General features: G+C 34.2%; 1 protein-coding gene and 1 pseudogene across 4 annotated transcripts in view; one reads left to right on the forward strand and one right to left on the reverse strand.

Annotated features, from left to right (window-relative positions):
• RSRC1 (arginine and serine rich coiled-coil 1) overlaps positions 1–26,879 on the reverse strand; it is a 421,306-nt gene that overhangs the window by 234,060 nt on the left and 160,367 nt on the right. For all 4 annotated transcript variants that reach the window (XM_025376980.1, XM_025376977.1, XM_025376978.1 and 1 more), the window contains one exon: positions 3,934–3,970. In XM_025376980.1, the coding sequence (XP_025232765.1) occupies positions 3,934–3,970 (37 nt within the window). The remainder of the gene's footprint in view (positions 1–3,933; positions 3,971–26,879) is intronic.
• On the forward strand, positions 23,622–24,246 carry LOC112619117 (annotated as a pseudogene).

The raw sequence follows: 26,879 nt of genomic DNA on the forward strand, positions 1-26,879 counted from the left end.
AAAAAAAAAAAAAAAAAAAAAAAAAAAAAAAAAAAACAAACAAAAGGTTTTAAAAAAAAAAAAAAAAAAAAAAAAAAAAAAAGGATTAACAATAAACTAGAAGTCAATAAAATTGGCTGTTTACAAGGGGTGGAGGAGAACAGGCTAGAAAGAAAGAGAGCGACACACCTCTTTGAGAATACCACAGTGTATAATTTTGACCTCTGGAAGCATGTTAACATCATACATGTTCAAACATAACTAAATCAATAGGAATGGGGACAAAGACACCTAAATTGAATGCAAACAGAAACAAATAAATGCAACTATATTTCAAATAAATAACATAACTATACTCATTGGAGAAAAGGAACTGCAAATAAATCTTGAACTCTTTTTAATAGGGTTGTTTTACTTAAAGTATGCTTGTAGCAATTCTAAAACTATTTTATGTACATTATATGACTGAACAAATGAGTAACTGTATCGGTGTTATTAGGAGTCAGGGTTCTCACTTGTTATAAGAACTCAGAAGCCATCATGAAAAGATTCTCTCTTGATAAATCTGGGACAATCTGAGCATCAAAATAAATAAGGAAAGTAATTGACAATAACCTATTTAATAAAATTAAAATCATGAGTCCTTACTCCTGATAAATAGATAAATAAAATAAGGGAGGTGGGCTCTTCCTTACTGTAGAATGCTGGCTGTAACATGGAGGGAGCAGTAGAATTGGAAAATCTATATTTTGCAATCATCAGACAAGAATCATCAATGGATAACAGAGCAGCAGCCTTCAAAGTCTCAAGTCTAGAACTTTAAAGAGGTATAGACTTTATGGGTAGTGAATGAGTTTGTGAAAAGAAAAATAAGATGGTATTGGACAGCATATTATAAAAAATTTAAGCTGAGGAAAATGAGATACTAGGACAGTTCTCAGGATCACCTGGCAACATTGAGAGAAATAAATGATTTAAAAAAACAAAAAACAAAAAAAACAAAAAAAACAGAGAAGGTGAATCAATGGTCTAGGAGATTGTAAAAAACTTAAGGAAATCAGTGCTTGAAGAGGTTCCAGGGGAACAGTCCACTTACTCCACTCTTTTCTCCACAGATTCACACTTGCTTTCTCCTTTTCAGGGTTACATCTAACTATATACCAAGAAGAGCATATACACATATAGTACAAAATCAGGGCAACTACGTTACCTGGTAGCAAGTATAACAAGTGACATATGTAATTTTTCTTAACTTATTAAAATGTATATTGGCTTTTACCCCCTTAGAACAATGCTAATTCTCTATGATAATCTAAGTAAATAATTTTTTAAAAATAAAGACTGAAGAAAGCTATACAAAGAGATTAATTCCAAATGTACAGGGTGCTTTTCTCATTTTAATTTTATCATGTGTTTTTTAACACTGATCTCTTCAAAAATATACTTCTAATTGTATTTGGATGTACAGCCAATTCAAAGAAGAGCTACATATACGCCAAAAGGCTCTAAACAATCCGCTCAGCAGTCAAAGGGAGAGACACAAACCTCAGGTGCCCACAGGTACTAGACAGAACAGGTTTCATTAATGCTCAACCCATAAATTGTGAGTTTAGTTCCATTTTAGGCATGAACCATTTTAGAAAGGTTTATAAAGGTATTCTTCATAACATCACTGACTTTACTGAGTATTATTAATGTAAAATGCAAGATGGATGAATGGATAGATTAACAGACAGACAGATAGATGAATATTGTTAATAGTTCACAGTTAGTGGGTCAATTACAACATCAAGTTACAGTCTTTCAAACAACTAAGATAAAATGCATTCAAGTCATCTGCTTCTTACTCCCTAATTGTATGCTAGTCCTGGCTCTTTATTCCGAAAATGCTTATCTTTGAAATATATTTGAGGTATATGACATAAGTAAAAATGAAGTATAACTTAGTGTCAAGAACAGGGAAGAATACTTAATATATAATTATTCTTCAATGAGTAGCTATGTTTTATACAAAGTTTTAAAATAATTTTAGCCAGAGTACTCTTTCTTCAGATGAAATGTTATTAAAAAGTTCAAAAGTTTATTCTACAAAATAACTAAAAGTGGAACTATTTTGGTTAAAGTGAGTAGTGGAAGTCTGCAGTACCAACTGCTTTGGAGAGCTTTCCGGGCAGCCCAAGGCACGGCTAGAAAAACCACTGCTAGATAAAATTATGAGTACAATATAAATGTGTGAAATAGTTACTGAAAATGAGATGCCACTAGTAAGTATAAAAAGTATGAAATTTAAACTAGTAAAACGTCAAAGCCATTTTTATTTACTGAAGAACATGAACAAAGTAAATATAAAGTCTTTTTAATAAATAATAATTTACATCAAAAGTATAAAAGACACCTCAGGCCGGGTGGCTCACACCTGTAATTCCAGCATTTGGGGAGGCTGAGGCGGGCAGATCACCTGAGGTCAGGTGTTTGAGACCAGCCTGGCTAATATGGTGAAATCCCATCTCTACTAAAAACACAAAAAAATTAGCTGGGCATGGTGACGGGCACCTGTAATCCCAACTACTGGGAAGCTGAGGCAGGAGAATCGCTTGAACCTCGGAGGCAGAGGTTACAGCGAGCCGAGATCGTACCACTCACCAACCTGGGAGAAAGAGTGAGACTCCATCTCAAAAAAAAAAATAAATAAATAAATAAATAAATAAAAATAAAAACCAAAAGATACCTCATTTTGGCACTATGATAGCTGTTCTTCCTTGCTGTAAGCCCCTAACTGATACTGGAATCATGTTACAGATTAACATGTTTATTCTGATGTCCGTTATGTCCTAAATCTATGTGCTATTATGAAGTGATAAACGGTGGTTCAGGAAATACTTTTTAATGATGAAAATAAGCATGTTATTTACTAACTTCTAATCCCCAAATACATAGCTCAAATTTTCTATTATATCCTCCTTTTAAATAATTATCTCTAATTTTTAGGATCACTTTTAAAAGTCTAGGTTTCCTCAGTTTCCATTAGCTGTAAAAGAAAAATCAAAAATTCCTGTAAAAAAAAAACCTGCTATAAGTCAAAATGAAGCTGTCTCTTTCTACTGTTTGCTTTTGTGGAAGCAGAACAAAAGTACATTAATAGTTAACAAAGCTACAGTATGATATACGAATGAAGTCTTGCATTAAAAAACTACTTAGACTGTATTTACAAAAGAATCTGTACCATTAATTATTCAACATTTGGATCTGACCAGAAACTGGAGGATGACTCTGTAATGCTCAGTTTAAATGAACTACTTAATGTTGTAATAAACACTCAATACAGTGGGCTCAATGAATTTCAGACATATTACAATTGTATGGGTTTTCCAATTTTTTGATCAATAACAGATTTTAATGCTACATCAGTTTGAATTTCACTTTTCTCTAAAATGTTTACTTAAACCAAAAATTTTGCATCTCAATTATTTTATATTCTAAATCTGAATGTAGTTTAAACCAATGCATTATTCATAAAGCAAAGACATGAGGAAAGACAAAGCTGTGCACTTCTTTCAAAGCTGCTAAATTGCTAAAACATACCACATTTATGCATGCAATATTTGATTGTGTTTTTCTTAAAACACAAGCTTGTTTTCATCAGATCAAGATATGCCAAAAATTCTACACCAAACAATTTTTGTTTATAATTAAAGCAAGCATCAATCCAAGGATTGTCATCCATTTTATTTCATCTCTACATCAAAAAAAAAAGTAATTTAAAAAATTTTTAAATTCCCTTGAAATGATAAGAGAAATGAAAATGTAAGTGCCTTCACATAATAACAGTAAGCTGACCCTTTGGGAAATGGTTGACTTTCTCAATACAAGGTATTCAAAGCTCATTCAAAAGTGTTCATTTAGAATGCAGATATCAAAGATGATGCAAATGTTCAAGAGAAAATTAGAACTTACCAGATGTTCTAATCCAGCTTTGATGTTTCCAGATTCCCTAAAATAGAAGAATAAAAGTTCTAAATAGTTGCTAAATCCTTGTCTGCTCTAATTTTTTTACCTCAAAAATGTTTTATAAAGCCTTGTAATTTTTCATATGTATTATGTTCATAACACTGTTTTTAAGGACAAAACAATTTTTATCAAAAATGAACAGATAATTTATATTAGATTTACCACAAAATTGGTATTTCACTAAAAGAAGTTTCAGATTTTTCAAAGTCAATGAAAAACGTAAAGAACTCACAAACATCATTTTACTCTTCATACAGTATCTATTCCTTTCACACTAGCTTTTCTATTAGAAATTTTGTTTATTATTTCCAACATTATGAAAATGTTCAAATTTACAGATTCTACCACCCATATTCTACAACTCACATTTTATTTGGTTTCTCAAATATCCATCCATCAATGGTTACATTTTTATAAAAACAATGTACACATAAAGAACACATTAGTGAGTACATAGCTAAATAACTAAATCTTAACCTATTTTCTCTGTCATTAATTTTATGAATTTAATGTACACTACAAATCAGGACCTGAGATCATTTTAATATTAAAAAAGAAAATATCACCAAAGAAATCATAAACATCAAATATCATGATATGTTTTAAGTATTAAATTTCTGCTTTTTACTGTAAAAGAGACTGCTTATGGAACTAAAAATACAAGTATCTGTACATGTAACAAACATAATTTAAATATAGATTTGTTGAAATGTGGCAAACAGTTAAATTTTTTCTGATTTCAATCTCTACCAATTTATTTACGACAAATGAACTTTGGCTTTTCTCATTCTGACCAAGCAGTATTTTAGTTCCATTATACGTACCAAGCATTACCTTTTTTAACAAAAAATTATAATCCTACCACATTGCAGAAACTAATTATTAATATAAATCCTCCAACAATAAACAACATTATTATATTCATGATGTTTAATCTTCTCCCCACATCTCCTCGCTTCTCTGAGAGGTCTCAACTTTCTTTTCTATTTCTGTCTTCTACTTTTTCTTTGCCAAAGATATACTTACCTGTTTCCTTTGTCTTGCTATACTATCTTTCCAAATTTCTCCATTTTTATTCCCTTCAGATTTGCTGCTGGAAAACTGTACTCATGGCTTCCAACCTTTGCTCTCACTGCCCAGTCTGATATATTAGGAGTAAATTCCCACTTCTACTGATTAGCACTAATTTTCAGCCATTCTCTTCTGTATTTCCTGCTTCTGGCAATCTTCGCAAAACTATATATTCAATGTTTAGATATTTAATGGTTTCTGAAACTCATTATTTAATCTCTAATGTCTGTAGTCGTACTGACAAATGATAGGAATAAATTACTGCAAGGTGTGAGAGAAGGCTACTATCTATATAAATAATTATTTTATACTTTATCATTACAAAATTAATGCATTTATCAGAGCTGGAAGTCAAATGAATCTTTACATTTTCACAAGAACATTCAAATACAGTTATTTGTATAACTTAAAATTTAAACAAAAAAGTAACACATAGTGAAACATCTGAACAGGGCAACATGTGTGTGTGTGTGTGCGCGCGCATGCGCGCGCACACACACACTAAATAAAATTAAATCTTCCTCCCATCACTGACTCCCAGTTCTCAATCTTGGTTTATCCTTCTGAAGATATTCTATGCACTCGTATGTGTGTGTGTGTGTGTGTGTGTGTGTCCCCCTTCTATGTCTGTTGAAATCCACAATAGAAGCATATTATACACCCCATTTTGTACCTTCACTTGGCAATCTATCTTAGAGTCTGTGCTATATAATACACATCTACTTCGCTTTCTGCCACAGCTACATTGTCACAAAATGGTTCTTATTAGAAAATAATATTGCAATATAAAAAGAACACAAGTGATCAGATTCAAAGTATAAGTCCATACTTCAGTATCTGAAATAGCTGGGGCTAGACATGCTTTATCAGAATATTTCAGATTTTAGAAAGGTTAAGGTATGTCATACAATGGTGCCAGGAGGGTCTGATGCAGCATCTCATCATCATACACGTTAAATAATTCTGAAAGAAACATATTAATGTCCACACAAAATGGGATAAACAAAGACTGTAAATAGCCTCATTTCAGGGTAGGTTTGCTGTCAACTGTGTCTGCCACAATCTTAGGGAAAATCACTTAATTTTCTGAGATACCTGTATTTTAGAACGAGGACAAGAAACTGTTCTTTAAAACAAAAAGAAAATGTAGGCTATTGCTTTGCCATGTTTCTAAGTAATTCTTTAAATTAAAAGATATTTATAAAATGTTTTGAATGGCATGGCTGAGAGAAAACAAGACATTATTCTTGGCACATTGCCTTTCCTTCACTATCAAATGTAACCAAATGTAATCAACTACAGGGCCCTGGCTATTCAATATCCTTAATTATCATTAGATCTAACTATTTCTATCTTCACAGCTTTTATGGTATTTCAGTCCTTCATCTTTTCTCCCTAAATTGCTGCAATATCCTCTTACTGAATGTCAATAGTTCCTGCCTTGTCCCATGTCAATTCATTCTCCATTAACACAGCAAAATTTTTCTAAAATGTAAACTTAATCATGTCAATTCTCTTCTTAAAATCTACAATATCTTACCATACTGCAGTTTACCTATTCCCTCTGTTATCTTGTCAATGCTACATTACATGAAAAGTAACAACAGCAGCCACAACAAGCTACGTTTAACCTGGTTTCACTCACCAATGAACCACTTTCTCCCTCTACCTAAAATGCTCCTTTTCTCCCAGCCTCCTCTAATCTTCCCCATCTAATAAAAATCCACCCTTCAGGACTCATCCTAAACCATTCTTCAACTGGGGAAACCTCCTCCCTTTCCCACAAATCATGTAATGAATTCTTCCTATATGTTTCCATAACACTCCGGGCATGTCCCATCACAGAACTGATCACAGTATTTAATAAATGCCAATTTACTTTCCTACTTACACCAGTGAAGTGAAAACTCCTTGAAGATATGCATTCCATCTTTTTAATTTTTATATTCTGGCACCCAATAAAATGACTGAATCAATATATTTAAGGATATGACATCTGAATCACAAGATAAGCTTGGGTACAGAGTCAGTAGCAACCAGCTCAGGTCTCTGAGCACTACTACGCAGTCCCACTCTATCTCCAACCCATGTAAAGAACAAGGCAATTTGCAACACTGAGCTGCTGCCTGAGATAAAACAGTAGTATTAGGAGGAAGGCACAGGTGCATGTATGTGCACGAACATGTGTAGGGTGTAGGTGGTTATTTATTTATTTATTTATTTATTTTTACTGTTTTTGAGGGTGTGGGAGCCACAATGGGGAAAGTAGTTGAGGCTACACTAGAACACTAGAGGTGGTCCACTCTAGTTTTTAAATTAGCCTGGAGAAGCATAAGTCAGATCTTAGATTTTTACCCCTCCTTTTAGATTAAAATTACTATCTGAGGCAGCTAAATGCTGTTAGGAAAAAATAGATGAACCCACAAGGAAAATTGTAAGATGTATAAACCAGAATTTAAAAAAATAATAATCTTATCCAGAGAAAACAGAACAAGAATGTGAACATAATAACATCTTCAAAGAGATGATTTTTAGAAATATAAGTATGAAAATGAAGTTTTGAAAAAGAACCAATATATGATAGTGGGTATTACAAACATAATCATTTGAAATAAAGAACTCAGAGGATGGATTGAAAACACAATAGATACAGACAGAGGATGAATTCATAAGCTGGAAAACTGGGTAGAAGAACTATTGTAGAAGGCATAGGGAGGGGGCAAAAAGACAAGACAAATAATTGATAGAATTAAGAACAGGAGTAGAAGTGTTAACATCTACATAATGAGAATCCTAGAAGGAGGGTTAAAAAAAAAATGAAAGAGAAGAAATATTTGAAGAAATAATGACAGAGATTTCCCAGATATAAAAATATTCAAACTCAGGTTGAAAGGGCACATAGAGTGCTGAAAAGGATGCTTAAAAATCCACAGCAAAGCATATTATACGGACATTTAAGACTATAATGGATTAAGAGAAGTCAAAAAGCTTCTGGAATGAAAAAGGAGACCCCTACACAAAGGAAGAATAACACTGATATTAGATTTCTCAACACTAAAGTGAAGACAAGAAGATAATGGAGTAATAATAACTCTCAAGATAAAGTGTTACAGGAAAAGAACTGTGAACCAAGAATTAACATATAGCTAATAAACTATTATTTAAATACAAATAAATATAAAGAAATTCTCAGCATGCAAGGTTTCAAAAAATTCACCACATAAAGACATTATTTAAAAGAAGTCTTGAGGAATATAATGCAGGTAAGAAGGGAAATAAATTCAGGAAGAATCAACAAGGTAAGGCAAGTAAAGGATGGCCTAGAATTGAGCAATTATTGTAATCTAAGTAATCAATAACTAAAAAGAAAACCAGAGAAAGTTCACCCATAATCATCTGGAATTGAAATTCCAGAAAAGATTTTCAGATTGGATAAAAAAACAAAATCCAGCAATGTATTATTTACAAAAGACACACAATACAAACCGATTCAGAAGAGTTTCCCAAAAAAAAAGATTTCCCATAACTCCAGGCAAATATGAACCAAAAGAAAGCTGGGGCAGCAAGTTTAATGGTTTAATGACAAAATACATTTAAGTCCCCTACTCCCATACACACATATGTATGTATGTATTATGTATGTATACATATGTATGTATATATGAAAGGAAGGTAATTTTAGGTAATATATACATATATGAGAGTCAGAGACTTAAGTATATTCTAGTCTAGTGAAAGATAAACCAGTAAGTTTTCATTTATATCTGGAAGGTTTGCATATACATAAAGCTTAACATATCACATTGGGACACCAAAGTTTACTCAAGTTCTCCATGAAAATCAGTTTTCTTTACTTTTACTTTGGTCAAAAAGATAAGGAAGAATGACCATCTCAAAACAACACAGGTAAAGTATCATGAGTACATAAATACAACACAAGACAGTATGACATACAATACTGGTTTTAGAAGCAGAGTGCCTACACTCAAATTTAAACACTACTACAAAATAGTCATGTGAGCTTGAGTAAAATCCAACTTTTCTCAATCTCAGATTGTCCACCTATGATGTGAGGCTTACTTGCCTTACCTAACATACCAGGTTGCTGTTAAAAAGAAGGATAATGTAGATGAGGATAAAAAATAAACTATAGAAACGTTATTATGATGGAGGATATTTAAACACAGAAGTCTTAAAAGTGATTCTAAAAGTTTTAATGAATTTGAAAAAATAGAGAGGCAACATCCAAGACATTGATAGAAGGATCTTACAACAAACGGTATAAAATCTGTCCTCTTTAGTGGTCTGTCTCTTGGGTTGTCCCTGTCATGACTTCATCAATATTTGTGCAACTCCTTTTGCCCTGTGCTGAAAGCAGACTTAATTCAATTATAGGTCTCAAAACTGATAAAATGGTCCTGAAGTGGAAAATGGGAAGAGATTATTGGCAAATGAATAAAGATTTGTATCGAACTAACACACAGGAGTACAGCAGGTCTTTTTTAAATCATTCCCTGTCTTAAATCTTCTGGGAACCATGAGTTTCCCTTCCCCTCATGCAGCACATCGATTTCTGAATTAGACTGCAATATTAAATAATTAATATACTTGCCATGATTGATGTTCTGCATTAGTTGAATATTAGGTTATCAATCAAAATCCACTTGGTTTAATGTAATAATATTGAAAAAGTGTCACAGGCTGTTCATCCAATTTGTAGTTGAGGCAGCACAGATAGTAATGTTGGCATAACACCAGGTTCTAAAGCAGGAAATGCAGTGGCTCAACATGTATGAAGCAGACATTTTAAAACTAACTGGGAAAAGGCTGAGGTTGCCCTAAATAAACCAGGTAGCACCTGATAGTTTCAATCTTAGGCATGAGAAGATGCCATGTATCAATCATGCCATGGCGGGCAAGAAAAAAATTTAAACTAGGTATTACTTTCCCTTTGTTACAAACAAATTTCATTATTTTTCCAAAAGAAATATACTCTAAGTCTAAAATCTATTGCTACAATAAAGCTTATGTCCTCTTAAGAAATTTGTAGACAAAAAACTAAGATTTTTTTTAGACCTAGTCTTACTAGAAAGTCATTGACTTTTCTTTCCTTTTCTTAAAACAGAAAAACAATACCCATCATACCAAGTGAACATTCAGATTTTTAGTAGTCTATAGCAATCAGGTTAAGGAGCCACACTTAATAATGATACTTATTTTGAAAAAATACTATTCTTTCTGATGATGGCAATTTCCTTTACTATTAATATTTTGCATCTACATTTCTCAAAATATAAGCTTAGGAAAATAACTTAAATTACTTGATTTTCCCAGTCAAGTAATGACAATTTTTCTCATCATTCCCTATTATCTCAATCCGAAATCTATTATAGATTTAGTTATAAAAGTGATTACTTAAAAACAAATTTAAGAAACAAAAGATATCTACAAGAAAAGTGACTTTTTTGGGGGGATGAGTAGAAATTTAACAAAATAAATATAAACCAAAACCATTTCAAAGAGCAAGCCAAAATTCCAGTGAGGGTTTAGTTATAAAATACTCATAAACCATAAATCACATAACTAATTGAAGTAGCATTAAAGTATCATTCCACTGAATAAGTCCTTAGTAAATAAAAGATTAAATATAATTATAATCAGTAATATATGTGTTATCCCATGTAAAAATGTGTATATATACAGTAATTATGAAAAGTGGAGTTAACTATTAAAAATAATAAATTTTTTAAAGAGACATTCTGTCAGCCAGGCTGGAATCCAATAGAAACATCTAGTTAGACCCTAACTCCTGGGCCCAAGTGGCCCTCCATCCTCAGGCTCCTAAGTAGCTATGACCGCAGGCATGTGCCACCACACTCAGCTAGTTTTTTTCTTATTTTTTGTAGAGATAGGTAGGGTCTCGCTATGTTGTCCAAGCTGGTTTTGAACTTCTAGCCTCAAGTGGTCCTCCCACCTCAGCCACCCAAAGAACTGGAATTACAGGTGTGAGCCACCATACCTGGCTGAAATAAAAAGGTACAGTAGATTTTTTTGTCATCAACTAAACATATTATTTAGTTTTAAAAGATTAGTATGCTGCAGTTTTCTATGGATATAAGAGCTAAGATCATGGTTAGTTTTGTATTTTTTCTTTCATAAAGCAAAATCTACAGGAGTTGGATTTTTAGATGATGTCACTGAAGGCTTATAAAAGCCTGACTACACACATTATTAAAAATCTACACTTTCCATCTCAAACAATAATGAAAGCATTTTTACATGTATTAAATTTTGTTATGTATCAAATGTCATTGATGAATAAAAAGTTTGGTAAAATATAAATCTAAGAAAAAGCTGAGTTCTAATTTCAGCTCTACTATTTACTCATGGTTCAGTTATATATTTCTCAAATTTTTCTCACCTTACATTCAAAATCACAAATTAATAAGATAATCAGCATATAATATAGAAGTCACTCAGTAAATACTGGTTCAATATAACAGCCTAATAATGGACCAAATGACTATACTCCACTTCCAAAACAAAAAAAAATCTTTATATAAGTTTCAGCTTTTTTAATTTCCTTGAAATCCATTTCAACTGTAATACCCATAAATGAAAGTCAGTCTCATTTTCAAATATCAAATCTTGGATGGATGGATGGATGGATGGATAGACAGATAGATAAATTTTGGCTAGCATCCAATAGAACACTACAGATATCCTGATATAAGCACAATTCTTATGTTCTATTTGCAAGAAGGTACAGTGTGTTGGGAAAAGCAAGCAAAAATAATTTCTATTTTTGTATTTTAACCCAATTTTTAAAAATGCTTAATGTCAGTACTCTGATCCACAAAGATCTTCCTGAAATTCTCAGTTTCTGCTTCACAGGTTTGGTTAGAATTCTTAAATTCTAACTTTTCTCTTGAAGTGAGCACTTTTCTCTTGATTGGCGAACACCTTGCAAATTAGCGGCTCTAAATGAATATTCTTATGTTACTATGGTTCAGAATGATGATTTTCAGATGTTTACATTTTACAAGCAGTTTTTGATCTATTATTGGTAATAAAAAAAGCTCCAGAACCTATAAATCATTTGCACAGATAAGTCTACCATAGTAACAAAATTTAAGTGTTTTGTTTTCTTTTTAAGATCCTTTAGTTTTATAGACAAATGTTAGTGAGCATCCACTATGTCAGGACAAGTTTAAATTAAATATGTTAAACAGCAAAGAACTTATGATACACACTTGGCTTATTCCAGTGGGAAGCTGGACACTTACGCTGGTATGGATCAGTTTTGCCACTTAAAACCAGTCAAATAAACAGAGTTCATAGAAAGGGTCTACAGGGGAAAGAGAAGAGATTTCAGTATTTCTGAAGTCATGCTCTAGGTAACAGTTGCAAACAAAGGAAAAGTAAAAATTTGTCATCAGTAGAGCTGATGTAAAAGAACCAATAAAAGAGATCTTTTAGACACAAGATAAATTATAGCAGAAACAAACTTGAAATGTCAAGGTGAAGGAAGTACAACAGAAATGTTATTTCCTAAGCTCCCTTAGCTCCACCATAAATTCTGAGGGGATAATAAAAACAATAACAACATAAACATCATCAACGGAAAAAAAGCAAGAAGAAATATGGCGTCTATGCCTCAGATGCTAAAAACTGTGTTGTCAAACCAAGGCTAGTACAGTCAGTCCTCCCTATCTGTGAATCCACAACAATGAAGTCAACCAACCGCAGATCAAAAATATTCGGGGTGGGGGGGGGAATGTGTATCTGTAGTGAACATGCACAGATTTTTATTCTTGACATTATTCCCTAAACAATACAGTATAACAACCACTCACATAACATTTAAGTTGTACTAGGTATTATAAGTAATCTAGATAAAAAACATAAATTATAGACAAATACTATGCCATTTCATTTCAGGGACTTAAGAATCCATAGACTTTGGTATGTGCAGTAGGCCCTGGAATCAATATCCCACAGATACTGAGGGAAGATGGTATATAAAATAGTTAACGTCCTGGCCGGGCGCGGTGGCTCAAGCCTGTAATCCCAGCACTCTGGGAGGCCGAGACGGGCGGATCACGAGGTCAGGAGATCGAGACCATCCTGGCTAACATGGTGAAACTCCGTCTCTACTAAAAAATACAAAAAAACTAGCCGGGCGAGGTGGCGGGCGCCTGTAGTCCCAGCTACTCGGGAGGCTGAGGCAGGAGAATGGCGTAAACCCAGGAGGCGGAGCTTGCAGTGAGCTGAGATCCGGCCACTGCACTGAGCCTGGGCGGCAAAGCGAGACTCCGTCTCAAAAAAAAAAAAAAAAAAAAAAAATAGTTAACGTCCAATCCAGGCAGTGAAAGGGCATGTGATACATGCTACCTATCTCGTATTTCTCACATGCAGGACAAACACTCATCATCAATGACAACTCTCTTTCCATCTGAGGTCAGGTCCAACTCAACACATTTTACTAAGGAGTCAAGGCCAGTTGTCTGGAGTTAGCAGGTGAGATGCAAGCTATTCACCATCACCCCCCACTTCAACCCATGCTTTTGACCTTGTTCAAGGAAAGTTCATAAAAAGGAAAAATGACCAGATGTGTTAGAGTGGTTGGAAAAGATTTCAAAGAGAAGGGTAATTTTAGCTAGATCCTGAAGGATTCATTGTATTTGGGTAGACTGAGTACATAGAAGAGAGGAGGCAGGAAGAGAGAGCTCAAAGGTCCAGCATGACCTGGCAGAATTCAAGTATGAAGAGTGATCTGCCCAGAGAAGATGTACTAAAAGGTCATACAACTTTAATTAATTAAAAATAAATTTTATAATGTAAGTTTTTAGGTCTATCACATACAGTTGTGCGTGTTGTTCATTATGAAAAGACAAAAAAATCAAGGGGGCAAGTAGAAGCTAAAAGCTATATGCCCTGGCCAAACAGTATATCCTGGTATGCATCCACAGGAAAAAGACATCTTGTATAATACGCACAAAGGTGCCACATGGGCTACAAGTGACCCAGCAAATAATAAATGCTTATTGTAGAAAAATTCAAAATCACATCTGGTTCTAATGAAGAAAAAATAAGTTATGTGAAATTCTACTAGCCAAAGATAATAGCTTCAATATGTCCTTGTTTTTTCCTCCAGACATTCTTATGAATACGCACAAATACAATTATTTTTCTTATAAAAATGGGACCATGGTTGATTTGTTATATTTAAATGTTTTCACTATTTTATATTGTAAATAGCTTCTGGGTGTTAATAATATACTTGCATATAATATTTTAATGTTTGTGTACTATTCTGCATACAGATGTACAATAAGTTAACTTACCCCTTATTTTCAGACATTTAGGTTCTTTCTGATTTATCCTTATAAATAAAACTGGAGCATAAGAAAAGAATAATCTTTAGATTTAAAAATCATTGATGATTTTATACAATGTTTATTTCACTTGCAGAACTGGGGTTAAATAATTTTTATAAGGGGAAATAAACCTAGTATATTTCATCTCCACTATTTAATCATAAATAAATTCATGCATTCTAGTACTTCAATATAAGTACAAATATTTAAATATCAATTAAATTCACATTACAATTATAAATAATCTAAATTTAAATGTAATTTTAAAATACAATTTCTACTTCCAAAAATTCTGCTATAAAATTATGTCCCAATAATTTCATAAAAGCAATATATTCCCATATGTAACACAGTCAACAATCCCAAATAGAAGGTAATAAATATATCCTATTACGTCTTTAGCTGTTAAAACTGAGGGAAAAGGCTAGGCACAGTGGCTCCTGCCTGTAATCTCAGCACTTTGGGAGGTTGAGACGGGTGGATCATGAGGTCAGGAGATAGAGATCATCTTGGCTAACACAGTGAAACCCCGTATCAACTAAAAATACAAAAAATTAGCTGGGTGTGGTGGCACATGCCTGTAGTCCCAGCTACTCCGGGTACTGAGGCAGGAGAATCGCTTGAACCCAGGAGGCGGAGGCTGCAGTGAGCTGAGATCGTGCCACTGCACTCCAGCCTGGGTGACAGAGCGAGATTCCATTTGGGCGGAGAAAAAAAAATTGAGGGAAAAGTGCAACATGTGGATATTTTTCCTGAAAACAGCAAAGTTTGAATAACTCAGACATTGATTATCCAAGTCTTCAATTATTAAAGTCTTTTGATGATTTTCTCTTCCTTCTGTTGTTGTTCTGTTTAACCTCTGTTCTCCTATTTAACTCAACAGGAAACTGAAAACTAAGGTATAATTTTAATCAAGTAAGCATTTAATAGTGCTAGGAAATAATAATGAAGTCTTTCCTTGTTTAACGAATCAAACTCCTCAGCCTACAATTCAAGATTCTTGCTCAAGTCAAATGATTTGCCATTTCCTAAAGACCTCTTTGCACTTCCCAGCACTTAAATTTTCGTAGTATTTGTCTAAGTGAACTGACCTTCTCAGAGATTCCACCTGTGAGGAAATACTGAAGAGTTTGTCAGGCGCTGTACCAAGCGCTTTACATAATCCGCTCACTTAACACTTATGATTTTATCATAAAGAGATGTAATTATTATACCTATTTCATAGATGAGATAAATGAGCTCAGAGAGATTAAACAGATCACACTATACCGCTCAGGCTCAGCTAGAAAATTGAATTCAATTCCCAAACTTTAGTCAAGGGAGAATTTATTACTGTCAATTCTAAAAAACAATAACCTCAAGAATAAAACAAGTTTTTACAATATTCCTTTACTCCTTAATTGGAAACATGATTAGGAAGGAGGCAGCAAAGTGATGAGGATTCAAGTAACAATAAACACTAACCCTGATTGATAGGCTACTATATGCCAGGCGCTGAACCTGGTCATTTACACTTGCATTCTCATTAAATTCTTACAATATTCACAAAACAAATACTGTATAAATAGCTAACATATTTATACAGTTAGGAAAATTTTATAGTGTACAGTAAAGATCCATAAAATAAAAGGAAATGCCATTTTTCACCTAGCAAACAAGCAAAGGTGAAAAGAAATGATAATGTTTCCACTGTTGACAAAGGTGCTGAGAATCAGGTATCCTCATGCACTGCCAGTGGAAGCAGAAAACAACACAGGTTTTCTGGAGGGCAATTGGGAGAATGTACCAACATTCTCAATAATACACACAAAGCCTTTGCCTCACAGTCTACTTCTTTAAGTTTATCCCAATGATACATTCACAAAATATTAATCACTCCATTGTATTTAATACAAAAAAACCCTAAGAACTAAATGCCCAATAATGGCAAACTGTCAAATAAAATATAATAACCACACAACAGAAAACGATTAAATGTGACGTAGTTATATATTTTCACAAAATGGTCTTGTGCTATAGTAAGTATTTTTTTTTTTTATAAAGCATGTTACAAAATGTAAGAGGGTAGGTTTTATACATCCATGTGTACAGTGTGGTACATGTGTGTTTATCTAAAAAGATATAAACCAAAAAGTAAACAGTATTTGACAGTGGAATTATGAGTGCTTTTTTTGTTCATTCTAATTGTTTATATGTTTTCTAAAGTGTCTTCCATGAAAAAAAAAAAATTAGTCCAATTTTTAAAATATTAAAAAAAAAATCCTCACAGCAGTTTTATTGAGTAGTGTATTATTCTGGGTCTACATTCAGCTCACATTTTTCCTGTTATCTATAATCATAAATTATTTATGCACATACCTTTTACCTCTAGTGTTCACTTTGAAAACCTTGTCTACATTTTTGTTCACCCTTATACCATCTACATAATTTAATTTTGGTATGTGATTATCTAAGCTATAGATTAATTCAATTTAGAGATGGAGAATGTGAAATAGAGATAAGGAACACAGTTATGTTCGCAATGCACGAGACAAACAGAAATAGTGAACTCCTCAATAATGTATCCCCACTTTGTCTATGTAGTTTTGGCTCCTATCACTAACCACCAAAAGTCCTCCAATACCTTCTCCCTAACATCAATGTCTTCATATCCCAAGTCTATGTCATTGTCCGCTTTATAATCTACCTTACCTGACTAACAATTTTCTGCCAATATGTAACTCTTCTCAAACCAGTTCATTATCACCTCCATAATTTTGCTCATCCATTCATCTACCTAAAACAATATTCTCTTCCTCTCAAAATCTACAAATTCTTATATTTATTGTACAAGAACCAATTAAACTCTCACCATGACTATGTTCATAATAATTTCTTAATCTCTAAACTTACAGTCCTTTCTGACATTTAATGGGTAAGCGCTAGGATCTTTGCAAATGTCCCAAGTTGAAAATGCAATAATGCATGTAAAGTGCTCAGCACACTGCATTTAGCAAATATTACTAATTATTGTCAACATCATCATTACTACACAGACCTTTGATGAGGATTGTCCAATACATTAACATGAGAAGAAAACAAAACCACTGTGAGATACAGTGCTGAGCAGGTAGCAGGCTTTATTCATTGGCTAAGTTACATGACTCCTTCACAGCATCCTCTCAGAACACAGACTTTAGGTCATGCCACACAAAAATTACAAATTGTCACAAACAACAGGCCACATCACTTTGACTAGACAGAATATTAAATCTGTGGATATCAAGGTCAAATGTACTGCCCTTATAGAAAACTCCCAATAGTCTGGCACTTAATTATCAGTAATTATTTTATGTGGCTTCTATGTATACATCCGTTTCCCAAGTTAATTACTTGCTTAGGTAAACCTGCTTTGTTACCACATGAAGCTCTTTGATAAGCATAGACAGGGCCGGGGGTGGGGAGGTGGGTATGGCTGAGTCATTGGCTGCATCTCCCTCCAGAAAACTGCAATGCACTGGCTGTTTACCATGTATGTGTAGCAGTATGAGGAGGGCAGCTTTCTGCCATGAGGCCTGCCAGGCAAAACCCTGTAACTGCCAATGGTTATGTCTGATTGGTCACACATAGAATTTTGGCCTGGAACCAGTTTCCTCAGTTACCATGTTACTCATAGGCTTCCCTTCAGTTTGACTTTTTGAAAGAGAGAACTATACACATACTCTATCTCCCATTTCCTACCTCCCACCACATCCAAAAATTACTCTTGGCTAAAGTCATCAGTGGTTCCCCCATGTTACCAAATCCAAAGTCTACTTTATCATCTTTCTCTTTATACAATTCTTAGAACCATCTGATACTGTCTAACATTCATATTCACGTTGATAAGCCCATGCTGAACTCATGTTCAATACTTCACAGCCTTTCCTCACTTGTCTTTTATAATATTACATCATTCAGGTTTTCTACATTTTCTCAAAAAAATGGCTCTTCAATTCTCTTGTAATTTCATGCTCTTCTCTCTAGCCACCAAAGGTAAGAGCTCCCCAAAGATCAGTCCTGGGCCCTGGTCTTGTGCTATACTTTCTTCTTAATCCATCTCACCCTCACACACAGCATTAACAGCAACCTATATGTACATGTGGGAAAAATGCATATCATTCATAAGCTCCAGATTCATTTATCCTGTTGTCTATTTGACATCTCTATTTGGGTATCTAATAAAACAAAAACAAAAACAAACAAAAAAGCTTATGCTCAATAGATCCAAAACTAAATTCTTGAGTTCTTCCTTCAAAACTGATCCTTTTCAGTATTTCCTATTTCAGAAAAGGATTATATCATTCATCCTTTTGCTCAAGCCAAAAACCTGGGAATCAACCACTTCACTTTCTTCTCTTTCCCCCTACAAATACAATCTATCAGTTAGGCCTACTGATTCTACCTCTTAAGTAATCACAAAAACTATCTATATTTGTATCAACTGCCATCATCCTAATTCAATTGCCATGACCTCCAACCTAGTCTTTCTTAATTCTGTCATAGCTGTTTTCCCCACTTCCACTGTTGTTTCACTCTCATCCACCTATCCCAAAACAGCCAGTCTAATCTTTTAAAAATGAATCACTTCAGGCCAGGTGCAGGGGCTCACGCCTGTAATCTCAGCACTTTGGGAGGCCAAGGTGGGTGGATTGCCTGAGCTCAGGAGTTCGTGACCAGCCTGGGCAAAAGGGTGAAACCCTGGCTCTACTAAAATACAAAAAATTGGCAGGGCATGGTTGCATGTACCTGTAGCCCCAGCTACTCAGGAGGTTGAGGCAGAATTGCTTGAATCTGGGATGCAGAGGTTGCAGTGAGCCGAGATCATGCCACTGCACTCCAGCCTGGGCAACAGAGCAAGATTCCGTCCCAAAAAAAAAAAAGAATCACTTCATTCTCGAGCTCAAAACCCTTCAATTCCTTTTCACCAGAGCTATCATGATTTGCCCCCCACCACACACACACATAAACATTATTTATTCATTCAACAACTATTACTGAGCACTATCTCTGGGCCAGATTCTGTGATAGGTATTATGGAAACAATTATGAACAACATAGACTAGATCATGTGGAGCTTAAAGACAGGTATAAAAACCATCGCACAAATATATAATTAGTACCTAATCATTAGTTACTAATAGTTTAATTAATTAATAAACATGTGATATGAAAAATATTTCAGAAGTTAATACAGGGACCTATCAGATAGAATGAAAGGAAAGTAAGAACTGGTTTAGAAGGTCAAGGAATTATTTCCTCACTTTATTCCACTGTTATGCTTGCTCACTACAGCCTTCTTCTTGGGTGTATTTGTTATGCTTTTTAAGCTACCCAGAATCTGAATACCATTCCTAATTTGGTGAGCTCTGAATCAAAGTATTCCAAATATAGGATGACATGAATTATACTAGGAAATTTGAATAGTTAATTAAAGACAAGAATAAAAAGATTATTCTAGGTGATAGTGGCAACAGAGCTAAGTCCAGTGGCAGCAATGTCAGAGGCAGTGGTGGTGGCAGTGCCTGCATACTACCTATACTCATACCATGGTATACACAGGCAGCAACACCAGCTGATCAGTCTTCTTTTCCTGTCAATTTTGACAGTCTGGTTTTCCAGAGTTCCCACTGATTACAATAAGCTACAAAATAGTTCCACATAATCTATGTTTATTTATTTACTTGCAATCTTTCCTAATAGAATCTAAGCTCAATAAGCACAACCTACATCTAGGAAGGAGGAAATGGCATGGGGGAAATCCTAGAGGCTTGAAATACCACTGTATATAAGAAAGACTTTTGTTTTTCTCCAGTTCACATAAAGTGGCAGTACAAATGAAGATTCTTCTAGGAATTACTTCCTCATAATAAATGGTTTTATATCTGCCTGCATAAAATAAAAAACCTATATTCAATTCATGGATAGTTTTCACCAAATTTTTATTAGTAATACTTAAAGGCCAATGGAGAATTTAAAAGTATGCCAGCTTATTCTATTAAGCTGAAAGTACAAATCAGGGATCAGCAAACTATGGCCTATAGGCCAAATCCAGCCTGTTTCCTGTTTTTGTATAGCACATGAGTTAAAATCGTTTTTACATTCTTAAATGTCTGGGAAAAAAATCAAAATAATAATATTTTGTGACACATGAAAATTACTGAAATTGATATTTTAGTGTCAATATATAAAGTTTTGTTGGGACACAGCCACACTCATTCTTTTATGTATTTCTATGGATGCTTTAATGCTATTAACAATAGCTAAGGAGTTGCAACAGAAATCATGCATGGCACTCTCATTAGTTTGCACTGCTGCTCAGGGCACAAAAAAATCACAGTAACAGCATAACTAAACGGAGTTTCAAGGGCCTTACAAATTGCTGTGATGTGACATTTAATTTTTAGTACCAGTGTATAACAATCATATCAAAATCAGAAAAGAATAGAAAAGGAGCCTTCAAATGTCCTTTTTAAGGCACAGTGAAGTGTGGACTATTTTATCAAATTAAATGGCAATTCATTGTGCTTATTATACAATGGCACTAGAGTTGTGCTGGAAAAATAGCATATATGTTGATTTTTAAAAATAGTATATACTTGACTGAACACTCTTTACAGTATTTCCAACTCACAGGAAAGCAACAGTACAAAAAAATAGAATATTTAAAATGGAATATCTCATCACAGCAGAATTTCTTCACAAAAATAAAAAAATAAAAATGAGTTTCTGAGTGGTGCATTTGTCAACCAATCAATGAAAGCCATTTACCAAAGATGACTTAATTAGTGTTCTACTGCAGTCAAAGAAATGTGTCCAGAGAAAATAAACTTGCTTAAAACTATTAGACTTTCAGCAAGAACAGTTGTTCAAACTGTTGAAGACACAGGGAGTATCATCAATATGTCCAATGAAGAGATAAGGCAAATGAGTTCAAGTGGTTTTGCTTGGCTCTTCGTGAGCCAACAGACGTCAGAGATACTGCTCAGTTGTTTATTTGAGGAGTCAATGCTGAATGTGAAATGACTTAAGAATTAGCCTCCATGAAAATTATGCATAGAACATGAGAATATTTTCAACAAAATTGAGAAAACACTCATTCAGTACAACCTGATGTGGAATCTGCTAAGATGTGTTACATATCATGGTAGTTAACAATAGAGAGCCGAAAGAGGCTTAGTTGGACAAATCTACAAAGCTTGTGAAAATGTAAGTCTGTGAAAATTTAAAGCCTACAGTTATTCACTGTATTATTCATCAACAAATACTTTGTAAAAATATCTGAATGCAAAATGTGGTATTCAACCAGAAGTGTCAACAATGAATCTCACTTGCTCTTGTGCACTTGTCCATTGTTGGTTGTATGATTTTTTTGACAGATACAGACGCTGAATATCCTGATTACGCCAACATATGGCAGCAGTTTGATGTCTTAACAGTGGTAGAGTCTAATTGTGATGTTTCACATAAGGGATCAATACTGAAATTTTCTGACTGAGAAGAACCCCCTCAACCACTTTTATCCTAAACCACTTTTAGCTTCAGCAGCAGACATAAAAAAATGCATGTTGTACACATGTACCCTAGAACATAAAGTATAATAAAATAAAATAAAATAAAAATGTTCCTTAGCTGGGCACAGGGGCTCCTGCCTATAATCCCAACTACTAGGTGGAAGCTGAGTGAGAGGATTGCTTCAGTCCAAGAGTTCCAAAGGCTGCAGTGAGCCATGGCCCTGCCACAGCACATAAGCCTGGCCACAGAGTGAGACCCTGTCTCTAAAACAAAAATAAATAAATAAATAAAAATAAATTTTAATGAGCTCAACCTAAAATTACAAGGCAAAATGGTGCCTATATGCAAAATTCATACCACAGTAAAGCCATTTCAGTAATAACTGATGTTGCTTGAATCACAAAGTAATATCAAACTGCTTTATATACTTCCCATGCTGTCAAAATTAAAAGAAGATATTCATTCCGACACACACTTCAAGGAGTGTTTTTTGACCTCACATTACAGTTCCAGCAGTATTCTTCTGCCCTTAATGCAAGTGCAAAGAAAATTTCCATATTCACAAATCCACTTAACTGCACAACTGAGGAGCTTCTACTTCAATTGGAAGTGATTAATCTGCAATATAATAACTAAAAGACAAAAATCAAGAAAAGAATCTAACGGAATTTTATAAATGCCTTTCAAGCAATGAACATGATCACAGATTGCAACCAAATTTGGCAATACCTATCTGTGTGAAGACATTTTCAAAGATGAAATGTTTAAAATCTCATTACAGATTAGCATTAAAAGATAAATGTTTGTAATCAATTCTGATAACAAGGAACATTAATTTAGAACCCTAATCAAGTAAAGTGCTAAGTCCCCAAAAGGAATTCCATTTTAAAATTTATGCATTTTAATTACAAAAAATTGTGCTAAATAATTATTATTACACTTTGAATTTTGTCCAAAAACTGTGGACATTTATTTTTTCTCATTATAGATTTATGTTTACAGGATACCTTCAATTTTGCCTCTTAGCCCACAAAGCCTAAATATATATATACTGTTTAGCCTTTTGCTGAAAAAGTTTGCTGATATCTGGTCTGAATCATTTGAATTCTAATTGTGTTCAATTTATATATCCATATGAGGTTATTTTGACTTTAGGAAATGGGGGGATAGGAAGCCAGAGGCAAAAAGAGATGAGTTGTTTTCTTCTCATTTTGATATCTGCATGACAATCACTAAGATAAATATTGATAGCATTTCAAAATCTAAATGACAGATATAAGTTAATAAATAACATGCAACAAAATACAAAGGAGAGCTAAATCTAAAAGTTGAGAACATCATCAACTTCTTCCATCTGCTTTTAGTCTGCTATCAAAAAAGGTAATACTGTATTAATTTTAGGTAATAAAAATACTGGTCAAAAAACTAAGGAAAATGATTATTTAAAAAAATAAATAAACTAAAGTATAGGACCAATAAGAAAAATACTAAAGGAGACAAATTTTGTCTTCCACAGCATCAGTTCAACTCTTTACAAACTGAGAGTTTGAGAAAAGAGGGGTAACATGAAAAAAGATAAATGTTAATTATTCTATCTAAAGGCTAACCTTGGTGCCTTTCTGTCTGGCGGCAGCCATCAAGCAAGCCAAGATGGGTTCATACAAGTACATCCAGGAGCTATGGAGAAAGCAGTCTGATGTCATCATGTGCTTTCTTCTGAGGATCCACTGCTGGCAGTACCGCCAGCTCTCTGCTCTCCACAGGGGTCCCCGCCCCATCTGGCCTGATAAATTACGCAGACTGGGCTACAAGGCCAAGAAAGGTTACGTTATATATAGGATTCGTATTCGCCGTGGTGGCTGAAAACGCCCAGTTCCTAAGGGTGCAACATATGGCAAGCCTGTCCATCATGGTGTTAACCAGCTAAAGTCTGCTCACAGCTTCAGTATGTTGCTGAAGAGGAGTGAGCTGGACGCCACTATGGGGCTCTTAAGAGTCCTGAATTCTTACTGGGTTGGTGAAGATTCCACATAGAGATTTTTTGAGGTTATCCTCATTGATCCATTCCATAAAACTATCAGAAGAAATCCTGACACCCATGGATCACCGAACCAGTCCACAAGCACAGGGAGATGTGTGGGCTAACATCATCTTCAGGCCAAAAGGGCTGTGGCCTCTGAAAGAGCCATAAGTTCCACCACACAATTGGTGGTTCTCACCAGGCAGCTTGGAGAAGGCGCAATATTCTCCAGCTCCACCGTTACCACTAATATAAGTAAAGTTTGTAAAATTCATACCTAATAAACTATTTAGGGCAGTCATGTCTGCTTACAGGTGTTATTTGTCCATTAAAACTAGTCTGCAGATTATTTCATGAATGTCAAATTAAGAAAGTTAAAGTGCAATAATGTTTGAAGACAATAAGTGATGTTGTATCTTGTTTCCAGTAAGATAAACATTTTTGTCTTTGCTTTATCTTACTAGGGAGTTATATGTCAGTGTATAAAACATACTGTGTAGTATGATAGGTTTAAAATAAATTCTTTTAAAAAGGAGTACTGAAACTAGCCCTGTAGATTTGTCTGGTGCATGTGATGAAACCTGCAGCTTTATTGGGGTGATGGCAATGTTCTGCTGGTTTACTTTCAAGTGGCTGGGTTTTTCAGTTTGGCAGGTACAGACTTTTTAAATTGGGCTTTGCTTTAAAAATTGTAGGGTGGGAGGAGGACATCTTAACTATGTCATGATTATATTTAGAAAATTACGGGGACAAATCGGGGTTAGCCTGAGGAAAACTGCCTCAGTCTCCACAGTACCATTTTAAGTTCACATAAAAGGTGAAAGCTCCTGGTTCGGTGCCATGGCTTCATGGCATTCAATGGTTAGTGGTAATGGTATTAACACTAGTATGTTTTGAAACTGAATGTTAGATAAAATTATCAGTTTTAAGGTTGGTAAGCCAGCAATCAATATGCTAGGGTGGGAAGCTGGTGAGCCAGTGGCCATTAGATAAATACCTTTAAAGTGTGAGCTTAGAAGTCAACCTTAAAATACGTAACCATAACACTAATTTGTGATCATTATGAAACCCTTCAGTCACATTCAGGGGAAAGTAGTTGGCTATAAGTACCTCATTCTTATTCAGTCTTAAAAACATCTTGGTTACCCACTGTGTCTACTCCCATAGGCTACAGAAAAAGTCATACAAGTGCATGGTTTCCAACTGTATGTGTTTTCTGCAGTTATTTCTCTTGTTCCTGGCCAAACTACCCTAAAAATCCTTACCATTCCACAAAGTTGGGCCAACACTTATGCATCCACTTTCAGTGAAAGTATACCACCACTTCCATCATGTCTTCCAGGAGACTAGGCTACTGCTTTCCAGGGTGAATTTGAGTGTGAAGGAAATATAGACAAGGAATTGTCCAATTCTAAATTCTGACTTTGCTGACTTAATTTAAATGCTTGCTTCTCTGAACCAATTTTCTCCTACCTTCTCTAGGGGTTTCAAACGGCTTAGTTAATTGATTTCCAGGAAATACTCACAGCAAGTTCATAAAAGTTCTTGAGACCTAAATTTCTTCTCAAAAAAAGAAAAGATCTTAAGTCATACATTTTGATTGTGTAGACGTTGTTCAACTAAAGGAATAAATGTCTATTAAACCAAAAAAAAGAAAAAAAAAAGACTAACAGCAAAATCAGAAAGAAACATTCCAGTACAGTGGATAAAAATGACTTTTTCTTCATTAATTAAAGATATTTTAGCATAATGTTGAATAATCAGTTTTACAGGCATCGAATTTTTATAGAACAGGTTATATGAAATCCCAAACATGTTCTCAACACCTCAGCATACCCCTAAAATTCACTGTTCTAAACGTTAAAAACACTGTTTAAATCTCATTCATTAAACGGATACGCTTTATCTATTAAAGAATACGTAAACAGAAGTCTTAAAATACATAAACAATGCCAAATGGCTTCAGTTTGCAAATGAGCAACACTGAGGAAGCACTCTGAATGTTTCAATTTTAAGTTATTTTATAGGGTCATTACCATGTTTATGATAAAATTTTTAACACTTAAATCTGCATAGTGTTACACTATAAAAACAACAACGATACATTTCACAAAGCTTAATACAGTTAGCAAACATGACTCAAGCAACTACCATGAGAAAGAGAGAGCCTGAGAGAGTGAGAGTAGGAGTGAGAGAAAGACAGAAGGAGAGAGAATGAATGGAATCCAAAGATTGAATATTAAGAAATGTCCCTGCTTGCTTCTCAACTGATTCTACATATTTTCCCTCCGAGATTATTATCATGTTTTAACTCAAAGAAAGTAGACCTAGGGTAATACTTATTTAGTATGGTGATGCTTATCAGACCTTAGAAGCACACTGACATTTTTATAAAGGTTCTCAATATATCATATCAATATAATACATGTTTTGAACGGCTAGACTTCGTACTACAGGAAATAGGCCTCATTGCTAATATTCATACTGAAAAGCCATTGTGGTAGAAGGGGGGATAATTTATCCATGAGTTCCGTATTTTATTAAGATTTACACAACATAAGAAAATATAACTGCTTACAAAGAAAAAAGAAAATTGACTTTCAGAACCTTACATTTTGAATCCATAAATAACAATTAAAAGATATTTAGCTTATCTCCACAAGAAGATGAATCTGTATGTATATATGTATGTGTGAAGACCTTTATGAATGGAAAATGTGTATGATTTAGACTAGGGCTAGGTATGTTTACTACCTTGAACATTTAATACTAAATGGAATCTACAAGTTTTAACTATATTAATCCTCCAATAATAAAAACTATCTGAACTAATAAAACAAAGTTCCAGGTCTATAAGTTATACATTAACAATGCATTGAAATTGCCAT

Source organism: Theropithecus gelada, chromosome 2, assembly GCF_003255815.1.
Source record: "Theropithecus gelada isolate Dixy chromosome 2, Tgel_1.0, whole genome shotgun sequence".
Lineage (NCBI taxonomy): Eukaryota > Metazoa > Chordata > Mammalia > Primates > Cercopithecidae > Theropithecus > Theropithecus gelada.